The sequence below is a fragment of the Giraffa tippelskirchi genome, chromosome 4 (assembly GCF_054371585.1).
Source record: "Giraffa tippelskirchi isolate mGirTip1 chromosome 4, T2T-mGirTip1v1.2.pri, whole genome shotgun sequence".
NCBI classification, from domain to species: domain Eukaryota; kingdom Metazoa; phylum Chordata; class Mammalia; order Artiodactyla; family Giraffidae; genus Giraffa; species Giraffa tippelskirchi.
Genome location: NC_137278.1, coordinates 156,406,472 through 156,417,764, shown reverse-complemented (window position 1 = coordinate 156,417,764; position 11,293 = coordinate 156,406,472). Strand labels below are relative to the sequence as shown.

Below are 11,293 nucleotides of genomic sequence, written 5' to 3'. Positions count from 1 at the left end.
CGGTGTTGGGTCCCTGCTCTGAAGAGTTCCCTTGGGAAGAAAATCCAGTTTATTAACCAGCCAGGTTAAGAAGTCACCTCCTGAAGAACGTCCCTGACCTCAGACCCCACCCACCTTCTTCATCCACAGCCAGCACAGTGGCCCCACGACTCAGCAGGGCCTGCACCACAGAGGCTAGGCCATTCCGGGCAGCAATGTGTAGTGGCCTTGGAAGAAAGGAAGAAAGGGGAAGTGTGAAGTCAGGGGGGTGGCAAGCTGCCCTTCCACCCTCAGCCAGAAGAGCCACGCTGCCAGGCGAATACTGTGAGCTCCAGAGAGCTGGAGCCCCTGGAACGGGCAGCAGCCTCCTTTTCCCCTCACCTGGCCCCCACCCCTCAGGCAAGAGCCCCCTACCCCAGGCACTCACATCTGTAGCGCGCTGTTGGTAGCATTGATAAGGCCAAGGTCTTGGGTTTCTGCCAGGATCATGAGGGCACACTTCTCATGGCCCTGAGGGAGGGGGGCAGAGAGTGAGGGCTGGAGTAGTGGAAGCCCGGACACGGGAGCTGAGGAGGGTGGCAGGGGTACACAAAGCTGTCCCACCAGGCAGTCAGGACAATCCTGACTTCCCCTGAGCCCTCTCACCAGACCCAGGTCTTTCATCAGGCCCTGCCCCAAACAGAGACCCCCACCAGCACCGCAGACGGTACCTTGCTACAGGCCAAGTGGAGGGCAGTGTTCTTGTTCTCATCCAGCACAGTAAGGTCTGCCTTCCCTCGATATAGCAGAAATTCTACAAAAGAAGGGAGGCAGAGAGGGGTGATGCTCCCTTCCAGAGCTGGGCCAGACTGGCTCTCCCCGCTCTTGTCTGCGCATGTTTTGCATCCCCTCTGCAGAGGGTGAAACATCCAAAGACATGCCTCCTGCCTCCTAACCCCCGCCAGCAGGGCTGACTCATCTCGTGAAAACCCAGGGGGAGTACCTCCCATCCACATGGGGCCCCTACACACCCACAGCTGCAGTCTGCCCGTTCTCAGCCGCTGTCATAAGTGCAGTGCGGCCAGTGTGGTCTGTGGCGTTCACCTCAGCTTGGTGCTGCAGCAGCATTCGGAGCCCAGAGACGTTGTCCGCGAAGGCAGCGGCGTGAAGAGGGGTCCTGTAGGGAGGGGTCAGGGCAGAGTAAAACGGGAGTCCCTTTCTCCTGAGCAGAGAGAGGAAGCCAGGGGCAGTGGAGGCGTCTCCCAAGCCTCCTGCCACTCACCGTCCTTTGGCATCTCGGCTGTTCACAATCTTGGCACCCAGAGCTCCCAGCAGCATTTCTGTGGTGCTGTCCTGGTTATTAATACTGGGGGAAGAGGAAGGGTCAGCAGGAGGGGCATGGGGAAACAGACAGTCTGTCCTATGCCCACATCACAGACCCTTGGGTGGGGCTGGGGCGGAGGAAGGGACTTACACTGCACAGTGCAAAGGAGTGAAGGGGTTTCCTTCCAGATAGGAAAATGGGCTGTGTTCAAGTAACAACTCCAGACAATCTTCATGTCCTGGGGATGAGGGAAGAGTGATGATGGAAAGAAATGACACCATGGCCCCTTTCATTGGTCCTGTCCCGTCTCTTGACACCCCATTCTACTTCCAGATCCAGAGCAACCCATGGGTCCTTGTCTGCCCTCCCCCACACCCCTCCATTCCCATCTCAGCTGTCCCCACAAAGGTCCCAGAGCCACACCAGTGTAGGAGGCCCAGTGCATGGGCGAGTATCCGCTGTAATCCACCCCGGTATCCAGGGGGTCTGTGGACAGGGCGGCCTGCAGCAGGGTCCGCAGCACTGCGGTGTGGCCACAGGCTGAGGCCAGGTGAATGGGCGTGCGGCCCTTGAAGTCTCGGCACAGCACAAATGCATCGTGGTCCAGCAGGGCAGCCAGGCAGTCCTCACAGCCAGTCACTGCCTGCAGGTGACGTGGGGGTGTCAGTCCTGAGGCTGGCCCAGGAGTAAGAACCACTTCCCGGGCTCCAATCCTCATCTTTGCAACAATGATTCTAAGTATTGTTTAGCCACTAAGTCATGTCTCACTCTCTGTGACCCCATGGACTGCAGCATGCCAGGGTTCCCGGTCCTTCACTATCTCACTATCTTCAAACTCAGGTCCATTGAGTTGGTGACGCCATCCAATCATCTCATCCTCTGTTGCCCCCTTCTCCTCCTGCTCTCAATCTTTCCCAGCATCAGGGTCTTTTCTAATAATTCTAAGTATTAAGGATCGGCATCTCCTTCCCTGACTCTATGCTATCAGACAAGCAGGATGGTGAGAGTTAACGCTGGCCCTCTGCAGCGGGAGACTAAGGAGTCAAATAACCCCACGGGATGAGGAGACAGCTTTAGGGCAGGTGATGGTAGAGAAGGACCAGGGTAGTGGCATCATTATCAAACATGAGAGGGCCAGCTGGGGACCCTGGACAGAGTCTGAGCGATGAGCAGCTGACTACGTGTGATCACAGAGCAAGGTAATCAGGAAGATGAACTGCAGGCATCAGATCCTCATCCTGGAGCAAGCATGCTAAGGCCCACTAAGACTCCCGCCCACCTACTAGACAATGTGATATCCTATTGTGCGCTCCTGTGTCCGAGCCCGTCTGTGAGCAACCCCGCCCTGAAGCCTACTCACCCCACGGTGTAGGGCGGTGCGGCCCCGGAGGTCAGCAGCGTCAGCCGTGGATCCTTTCTCTAGCAGCAGATGTACACAGTCCACATGGCCATTCATGATGGCCAGCATCAGTGGGGTTCTACAGAAGGGGCAGGGAAAGGGTGAGGGCCTGGCAGGGCTGGGAACCCTGCACCCCATCCCCAGCCCACACTCACTGTCCATAGGCATCCATGACATCCGTGATGTCAGCGCGTTCCCCACTGTCGATCAGCAAGTGCAGGGAATCAGTGTGGCCAGAGGCAGCTAGGTGAAGAGGGGGCCTTCAGTGTCAGGCATGGTCGGGGAAGAAGACCAGGTGGAGGGTGGAGGTCATGGGAGGACATGGGGTAGGGAGAAGTCTTGGGGGAGTCAGGACTTAAGGTTTCCATCCTCCTTGCCCTACCCTATCTCAACCCCAGTTCCTTCAGGGTTCAGGAGGGAGCTGGGGACCAGTCCCAGAGGAGGCCTAGGGTGCCAAGGGGAGGGAGCAGCCCAAAGGGTGCCCTTACCAGCAGCATGCAGGGGTGTCCACTTGCGTTTGCGCTCCTTGATGAGGGCAGAGGCGCCGTGGGCCGTTAGCACCTCTACACACTCAGTAGAGCCTCGCTCAGTGGCCAGGAAGAGCGCGGTCCGGCCCTTGTGGTCCCTCACGTCCAGGTTCACCAGCGTCTCAGCCAGTGTCTTCAGGGCTTCACAGTGACCGTTGTAGGCCTGGAGGGGTGTGGGAAATCCATGGATAAAGCTCCAGACATGGCCCCACTCTGCTCTTGGGGCCCACGGGGAGACTCTGGGCAGCAGGCCTCCCCGTGAGCTCCTTGGGCCCCTCTCAGACCACTGCCTGCTTGCCACATCCCCACGAGAAAGCAGAAGCAAGGACAGATTCACACGTGCTGGTACCTGTGAGCCGGCCTGGGGCGGGTGGGGACAGGGAAGGCAAGAGGAAAAGACCTGGGACTCACAGCTAAGTGCAAAGGGCTGACTGGAATGGTGCTCTCTACATCCTCCAGGCAGTTAAAGGACATTTCTAAGAGCTGCAATGGACAGAACAGGAGGTGCTGAGGTTTTGGTATTCCCAAGACATCACCCTTGACTCCACCCACAGCAATCCCCGAAGTCCCTGGATCTAGAGACCACACTGGATTCAACCACCCCTTGACCTGAGAATCCAGACACAGAAGAAGACTGCATGCTGGGCCCTGCCCTGCTCCCATTCCCTACACCAGGTCCCACACATACCAGTTCGAGGTTCTGTCTATTGCCATAGGCGGCTGCATAGTGCACAGCTGTGTAGCCCTGCCTGTCCCGCAGGGAGGGGTCTGCACCGTTATCCAGTAAGAATTCCAAACAGCTGGGGGACAGGAGCAGATGGTGAGGAAGGGACAGGCCCAGCCAGGGAGGGTACAGTTTGAGAGAAGCAGAGGAGAGGGCAAAGGAGCCCCTCCCAGCTGAGCTGGCCCATGTCCACCCCCAACTCTTAGTAGGCTAACTCTGGTCCATTTGACCCCAGACCCAGACCCACCACCTCCTGGTCTGCCCTGAACCACTCTAGCTTCAGTACCCTCCTCGACCCTTTGCCTGGAGCACAAGCATCAGTTACCAACCTGCTGACTGACACACTCTCCCCCACCTCCAGGCATACTGACCCCTGCCTCCTCCTCCTAGCCCATCGGGAAAAGGCCTGCTCATCTCACACTCACTCCCAGCATCCTCTTCTGTGTGAGGCCCTCCCCAACTTTCCCGATAGGTGCCTTCTCCCCTGGCACCACTCTTACAGATCAGTAGTAACTCTACTAGTACTAATATTAATATTGCATTTAACATTTACAACATGTCAAACAGTTTTAAACACTTCATGTGTAGTAAATCACTTAATCCTCACAATGATCCTTTGAGGTAGATACTGTTCTTATCCCTACTGTGTCGGAGGAAACTGAGGCCCAGAGAGGTTAAGTTACTTGCCAGAAGTCACACAGTTGCACAATTAGGCCTCCTACATTTTAAATATCTTTTTGTTGTTGTTAAATAAATATACCCTTTATAACAGTCTTAAAGAAAAATTACGAAGATAATACAGAGTTCCCAAATATTCATCACCCAATTTCCTCTATTATTAACAACTTACACTAGAGGGTATAAAATGCAGCAACTTGGGGTAATTCATCTTTTATCCTTACCACCTAGAACAGTACTTGGTGTATCTATTACATAAATACTCATTTAATGCTTGAGGAATAAGTGAATTTGTGTTTAGCTTTTCTGATCCTCTCAAGAAGACCATCCATTTCTTGAAGGAAGAAAGTATCTCTCCCACTTCTGTCTGTACCCATGGTGCTTGGTCCAGGATTAAACTCAGGGTGCAAGGCAGCAGCAGACAGTGGTGGGAGAATAACAGGACGGGAATCTGCACTGCTGGGGAAGTGCAGCCCAGGGGTCGTCTCTGCTACTCACAAGAAGGCCTCCTTCCTGCGGGACTCCTTCAGGGGCTCATCCTCTTCAGCATCATGGCTGGAAGATGAGTGGGGCTCTGCCCTGGTGGAGGAGAGTGAGGAAGTCTGGCAGGGTGCTCGGGGAGGAGAGTGGGGCTGAGAAGAACCAAGAGGGCGCCTCACCTCCTGTAGGTGTCAGAGGCGGCAGCGTAGTGGAGGGGAGAGCAGCCTTTACAGTCAGCCTCATTGACACCGGCCCCGGCAGTCACCAGCGTGACGGCGCACTGGTAGCTGCCATTGGCGGCTGCATAGTGCAGTGGGGTCCTAGGGAGAAGCGGAGGAGGATGGAGAAAAGAATCAGGGGCAGGTCCAAATGCAACCAGAGGTGCAGCCAAAAGCTGCTCTGTAATGTTCTCCTCCCTTAGCCCCCAACTCCCCACCCTGGCCTCCATCACTTCCTCCATCACTTGTCTCTCTGATCGGGTACCCTCTCTGTATATATTCACTCCTGCACATTAACACACCTTCCAAATTTGTCTCTCCTCCTCAAGTCAGCTCCACTGCTCAACAGCAAATTAAGACATTCAACATTCCTGAAAGGAAGGAAGGTGTGGTTTAATGAGAGAAAGCGCTTCAAGGAGAAGCCACGGGCTTCTCCCCAGGGAGGGGCTGAGGGACAGCTGAACTGGACAGCCCTTTCTGCTGCCACTGTTCTCACTACGAGGGCAGGAAAGAAGGAAGGGTCCAGACTGCTGCCCAGACTTCTTCGCTCGGCCTGGGAGAGAGAAAGGGACGAGAACTCACCCTCCGGAAGCAGCAGCATGAAGACAGGTACGGCCAAGGTTGTCAGGTGTATTGATGTCGAACCCAGCTGAAAGCACGTGCTCATTGCTGAGTGAGGATACAATGCTGTACAGCTGACCTGAGGGGCCAGAACAGCCGCAGGTCCCACCTAAGGGCGTGGGCCAGGACAAGACAAGGCCCCCATTCTCCTGCCCTCTTGCCCACCCCCGAACCAGTGAGCTCATACCTGAGGAAAGAAGCTTACGACAACAGTCAGAGAATCCAAAGAGAACAGCTAAGTGCAGGGGAAACATGTCGTGGATGCCGCGCCTGGGAGAAGGGGAGGGGCTCAGTCCTCAGCGGGGACCAGCTGCAGCCCCACCACCAGCCTGGGGTCTGAGGCAGCCTGGAAGTGGGGCCAGGGGCCTCCACACTCACCGGGCGGTATCCGCGCCGTTGGTCATGAGGGTGCTGATGAGCAGCTCGTGCCCGTAGCGAGCGGCCACGTGCAGTGGCGTGTTCCCAAACTTGTCGGCGCAATCAATCTCGCTGCCTGAAAGGGAGCAGTACACGCACACACTGAACTAACCCTTAGGCTTCAGGCCACTCCCACGAGTTAGTGAGCCACCATCTGATGGGGCTGGGCAGGTGGAACAGGGCCATTTCCACAGGCGCCTTGCTCCAGAGCTCCAGGTGCCTGTCCTGACTGAAGATGGGGTGGCAGGTAGAAGGAGGAAGAAGAGGGGTCTCTAGAGACGCGTTCTCTGAGGAGGGAGGAGAAGAGGTCACAAAGTCTCCCAAGTCCATACCGTTCTGGATGAGGATCTGGGAGCGGGTGAAACGGCCGTGAATGGCAGCCATGTGCAGAGGACTCTTCCCTTCTTTGCTCTGTGGAAACACAGCATTTTTTCCCCTAGTGCAAAGCATGGAGCATGCCCTATTCCCCTTTCCAAAGGACACATTTTTGAGGATAGGGTGACCATAGGGAGATCTTCTCAACCCACTTTCTCCTGGGAAGGTCTGGTCAACCCAGGACACAAGCAGACAACTCCCCAGAGAATTATCCAGAGGGGAAGATATGGTAAGCACCCCCAGAGCCAGCGTCCTCTCCCCCTAGTCCAAGACTCCTCCCTTCAGGCACCTGGTAGTTGACATCTGCCCCATTATTGACCAGGAGCTCCAAGCACAGCGCGCCATTGGTGGAGACCGCAGCCACGTGCAGCGGCGTGAAGCCCTTGTCGTTTGGCTGGTTGACATTGGCTCCTGCATTCACCAGCTCGATAGCCACAGCATCCTGGCCCAGGTAGCAGGCGATGTGCAAAGCTGTGTTTCCAAAAGCGTTGGGCTCATCAATCTGGATTTCCAGGGTGAGGGTCAGGGGATAAGGGAGGTATCAGTTTAAACAAAGTGGAAGCCGGCACAGATAGACTAAAGAGTCCCAGAAATCCAACAATGGCCTCACACCCCTCAGGTTCCTGACCCAGAGACTGAAGGCACTTCTGCTTAAGACAAGCATCTTTCAGATCCTCTCACCACATCCCCCCAACTCCCCAAACCACATCAGGAACCCCAGCACCCTCCCATCTCCCAAAGAGATTCTGACCTCCAGCTTCCTGGCCTCACTCTGAATCCCCTGCCATGCTCTGCACACTGACCTCAGCTCCCATCCGGAGCAGGTACTTCACCACTTCAATCTGGCCACTGGCAGCAGCTGTATGGAGCAGCCCATAGCCCTTGCGGTCCTTGCAGCCGAGGTCTGCGCCCCGTGCCACCAGCAGTTTCAGGACCTCCAAATGCCCTGGGAAGGGAGTGCATGCTCTCAAGGATGTGGAGGGTGAGCACCTCCAAAGGCTGCAACCCCCCATCCCTGCCCGAGGAACCCTAAATCTTGCTCATCTCCTGATTCTCCTCTCACCTAGAAAAGCTGCCCAGTGCAGAGGCTGCCGCTCCTTTTTGTCACAAACATTCAGGCTGGCTCCCTTATTGAGGAGCAGGTTCACCGTCTGTAGCAGGACAGCAAAGACACCTGTTCAGAGCCAGCTTCCTGTCTTCAGTATACCTAAGAGCACCTGAAAAGGCTGAGGCAGCCCAATGTCTCTGTTCTTGGGCAGAACAATATGGAGAACTAGGGGGAATGGAGAAAGCAGGCACTAAGGAGGACCTAGATAGATGTGGAAATCTGAGGTAAACTCAAAAGAGAGTTTCTTCAGGTGATCTGGTGGTTTTTGAACTCTTTCGAAGTCTTCTAAATGTGCTGAAGGACATGGACTCTCCCTTCAGAAAAAGGCTATAGGCAAACATTTTCCATGCAGCTTCAGAGGTTTTATCACCCTCTCGAGGTCCAAGTCAAGAAATCCCCTCTAACCCAACCATTCATTTGGTGCTTGAGCCCAGGAATTTCTATAATCATCTGGGCTGCTGCTCCCCAGGCCTAATGGCCTGGAAGCAGGGGAAGGGGAGTGGGCAGGGAAGGAAAAAGGCAGGAAGCTGGGCGTGGCCTGGAGCGGTCCTCACCTCCAGATGCCCACTATGCACTGCATGGTGCAGGGCACTGCGCCCGCTCCTGTCAGCCACGTTGAGGCTACTCAGTAGGGGTGCCAGAGCCTCAGCACACTTGGTGGCCCGGTTGGCAGCAGCCACGTGCAATGGTGTCTGCCACAGCTTGTCCCGGGCATTCACATCTGCTGAATGTGCCAGCAGCAGTCCCAGCACCTTCTGTGGAGGGGCGGAGGATAAAAGAGAAGACAGAGGGGGAGCAGGAGGTAAACCAACAGGAGATGGAGGGGCGAACCGGCCAACACAGAACACACGTCCCCCTCTTCCCACTACCCCAGCACAGAGTTACTCGTGTTTTTCTAACACGGTCAGCTTTTTAATACCCACTTTCCATCTTCTGGATTTTTTTTGAGCTTAAAATGTTCCCTAACTTGCTGAGGAAAACAAAGATCTCTTCCTCAAGTCACCTGGTATCGTTTCCCAACCCATACCCTGAAAATCTTCACCCACACATACAGCCACTACCGAGCAAATCCTCACACAGAGGCTCCTGACCTCCTACCACTTTTAGGAAAGATAAATGCTCCCACTACATTAATGCCCTGAATACCCCCTTCTATCATTCCATAGGCATCAAAATCATCTCCATTACCTAGGTAAGCAGATACTGGCTCCTCTCCAGGAGGAGAGGAGCTAAAATGCCCCTCCTGTTTACCACCCACCCCATTCCTGTTCCCTAGTGGCTAGAACCGGGGGAAGTGACTGCCAAGCCGAGAGGAAAGTCATCTTTTCCCGCTCTTCAGGGTTGAGGGGCCCAATTGATGAGGTATGTTTGATCCTTGCGCTGTCAACTTCCAGGCTGCTTAAGGGGCAAGGATGTCACAAACCACTCCCCCCACCCCCCAAGCACAAGGAAAGAAATCTTAGTGCCCAGAGCGGGGTCAGACTCCAAGGTGGCCCCCCTGGGAAGAATGAGTCACTAAGGCCTGGCAGCAGGGCCCCCTGCAGTCTGCCAGCCCAGTGTTAAGCTCTCCCTTGACGTCACATCAGCTGGCAACACTCAGCCCCCACCCCCCCCTTACCAGCCAGTTCCAGGGGTAGAAGGGAGGGGCCAAGGTCTGGTCTCCTCCCAGCCTGGGGGTAGACCAACCTGTGGGGCGGCTCTCCAACCCTTGTCGTCCACCTTTAACCAACTCATCCCCTTTGGAAGGGAGAAAGGAGGGGGGAGGCCAGTACCTCATTTCGGGAGGCAGCAGCACGATGAAGAGGGGTCAGCCACAGTGTGTCCTTAGCATTGACATTAGCACCTGTGGGGACACAATACGCTCTTTTGGTGGGAGTTGGAGAGCAGGAGGGGAAGAAAAGCCAGAATCAGGCCAGGGAATCTGGATGGAGTCTGAACCTCGCCTGGACCCAGCTGGACCATCCTTGGATACAACAAAAAGGCTCCTCCCTCAGGTCCCTCCCTGGGCGCCACACCTTCCACCTCCCCACTTTCACCTGACATCAGTAGCAACTGGAGGATGGGGACATCGCCTACGTAGGCAGCAGCATGCAGTGGGGTTCGCCTCTCTTGGTCCTGGTAAGGCAGAGAAGAGGAGCGGCTATGGGGGTGAACCACCCAGGACCCCAAGTCTTAGTGTTCCAGGCCTCTCCCCACAACCTGTTCGCACAGGTTCTGTGGCCTCTTAAACCCCAACCCTAGGTCAAAGCCAGGACCTAGGAGGGTGGAGTCAGGGGGTCGGGGCCACCGGCAGCGAAGCACCCTCCTTCTTCCAGGAGGGGTGGGGGCGCTGCAGACACGGATGGTTTAGAAGAGAACACCGTTTCTGGGCATCCTCAGCCCTACTGGTCTGTGCTCCAAGCCTTCCCTGCTCTTCATCCCCATTGTAGAGCAGTCGCCCATCCCAGGGTGGAAAGAGCTGCGGCCTCCCCAGAGCCGAACAGACACGGAGCCGCCCCACGCGTGGGGAGGGGTCCTGAACGCCAGGGCCCAGATTACCGGTTCGCCATCCTCCCTGATCTCAACTCACCAGCACATTGATGTTCTCCTTCTGCGAGAGGAGGGAACGCACTTCCTCCACATCTCGGCTAAAGATGGCCTGGACCAGGGGCGGCTGCAGGGAGAACCGGCGTTCAGGGAGCGGGCCGGAGCGGAACCGGGGAGGGGGGCGGGGGACACCGGGTTTGAGGGGGGGGGCGACGCCGGAGGGGCTCCGCTCTGGGGTCCTGGCTGCAGGGGGCTTCCACGGTGTCTCCGCCGGTCGCCAGGCCGCCAAGGACACCGGCGCGGTTGAGGGGAGCGTGGCGTGGGGCGGGGCGGGAGCCCCGGGCTCGGGCCCAGCCTAGGCCGCACATCCCCGGGCTCGCGTGGCGGCGGCGGCGGGCCCTGGAAGGAGGAAGCGAACGAGGGCAGGAGGGCTGACCTGGTCCGTGATGCTGAGGATCCCCATGGCCCGGCCCGGGCTCCGTCCGCATCGAGCTCCCGGCGGCGGCGGCGGCGGCTCCACCGGGGACACGGGGCGGCCCAGGCGGCGGCTGCGGCGGCGGCTGCGGGGAGAGCGCAGCCCCGCCTACCGGGGGGCGGGCGAGCGGGAGCCCGCAGCGCTCCCTGGCGGCCGTCGGGGGCCCGGCCGCAGGGCGCTTGCCGCGCAGGCTGCCCCAGGCCGCGGCGCCCTCCGCCCTGCCCCGGCGGTCCCAGCGGCCTGGGCCCCTCGCACCTCGCGCCCTGGTCCCCCAGCTCCTCAGGCCGACCGCGCCGGGCTCGTAGCTCCAGTCTGAAGCCCCCAGGGGATGCTCCACAAAATCCTAGCGGCAACTCGGGCCTTGGCCCTCCTGCGTTGCCTTCCAAACTGAGGACCAAATGGCGGGCCAGATCTCACCCAGCCCACAATGCCTCCGCCGAGCGAACGCCTCCGGTCCACGATC

General features: G+C 57.4%; 1 protein-coding gene across 4 annotated transcripts in view; it reads right to left on the bottom strand.

The window, feature by feature from the left end:
* ANKRD52 (ankyrin repeat domain 52) overlaps window positions 1-11,293 on the bottom strand; it is a 17,215-nt gene extending 5,922 nt beyond the window's left edge. Inside the window, exons 1-27 of one of the 4 annotated variants that reach the window (XM_081595082.1) lie at window positions 10,792-11,293; window positions 10,399-10,482; window positions 9,866-9,944; window positions 9,602-9,672; window positions 8,384-8,584; window positions 7,785-7,872; window positions 7,525-7,667; window positions 7,011-7,223; window positions 6,679-6,757; window positions 6,308-6,422; window positions 6,117-6,199; window positions 5,891-6,008; window positions 5,611-5,679; window positions 5,270-5,410; window positions 5,109-5,189; window positions 3,897-4,008; window positions 3,620-3,691; window positions 3,170-3,371; window positions 2,837-2,924; window positions 2,639-2,760; window positions 1,706-1,921; window positions 1,433-1,520; window positions 1,241-1,324; window positions 990-1,135; window positions 690-772; window positions 407-489; window positions 115-206 (exon numbers count right to left, since the gene is read on the bottom strand). In XM_081595082.1, coding sequence (XP_081451208.1) covers window positions 115-206; window positions 407-489; window positions 690-772; window positions 990-1,135; window positions 1,241-1,324; window positions 1,433-1,520; window positions 1,706-1,921; window positions 2,639-2,760; window positions 2,837-2,924; window positions 3,170-3,371; window positions 3,620-3,691; window positions 3,897-4,008; window positions 5,109-5,189; window positions 5,270-5,410; window positions 5,611-5,679; window positions 5,891-6,008; window positions 6,117-6,199; window positions 6,308-6,422; window positions 6,679-6,757; window positions 7,011-7,223; window positions 7,525-7,667; window positions 7,785-7,872; window positions 8,384-8,584; window positions 9,602-9,672; window positions 9,866-9,944; window positions 10,399-10,482; window positions 10,792-10,818 — 2,980 coding nt within the window. In that variant the 5' untranslated portion in view covers window positions 10,819-11,293. Of the gene's footprint in view, window positions 1-114; window positions 207-406; window positions 490-689; window positions 773-989; window positions 1,136-1,240; window positions 1,325-1,432; window positions 1,521-1,705; window positions 1,926-2,638; window positions 2,761-2,836; window positions 2,925-3,169; window positions 3,372-3,619; window positions 3,692-3,896; window positions 4,009-5,108; window positions 5,190-5,269; window positions 5,411-5,610; window positions 5,680-5,890; window positions 6,009-6,116; window positions 6,200-6,307; window positions 6,423-6,678; window positions 6,758-7,010; window positions 7,224-7,524; window positions 7,668-7,784; window positions 7,873-8,383; window positions 8,585-9,601; window positions 9,673-9,865; window positions 9,945-10,398; window positions 10,483-10,791 lie in introns of all 4 variants that reach the window. The other 3 variants (XM_081595081.1, XM_081595085.1, XM_081595084.1) reach the window with 3 other exon arrangements.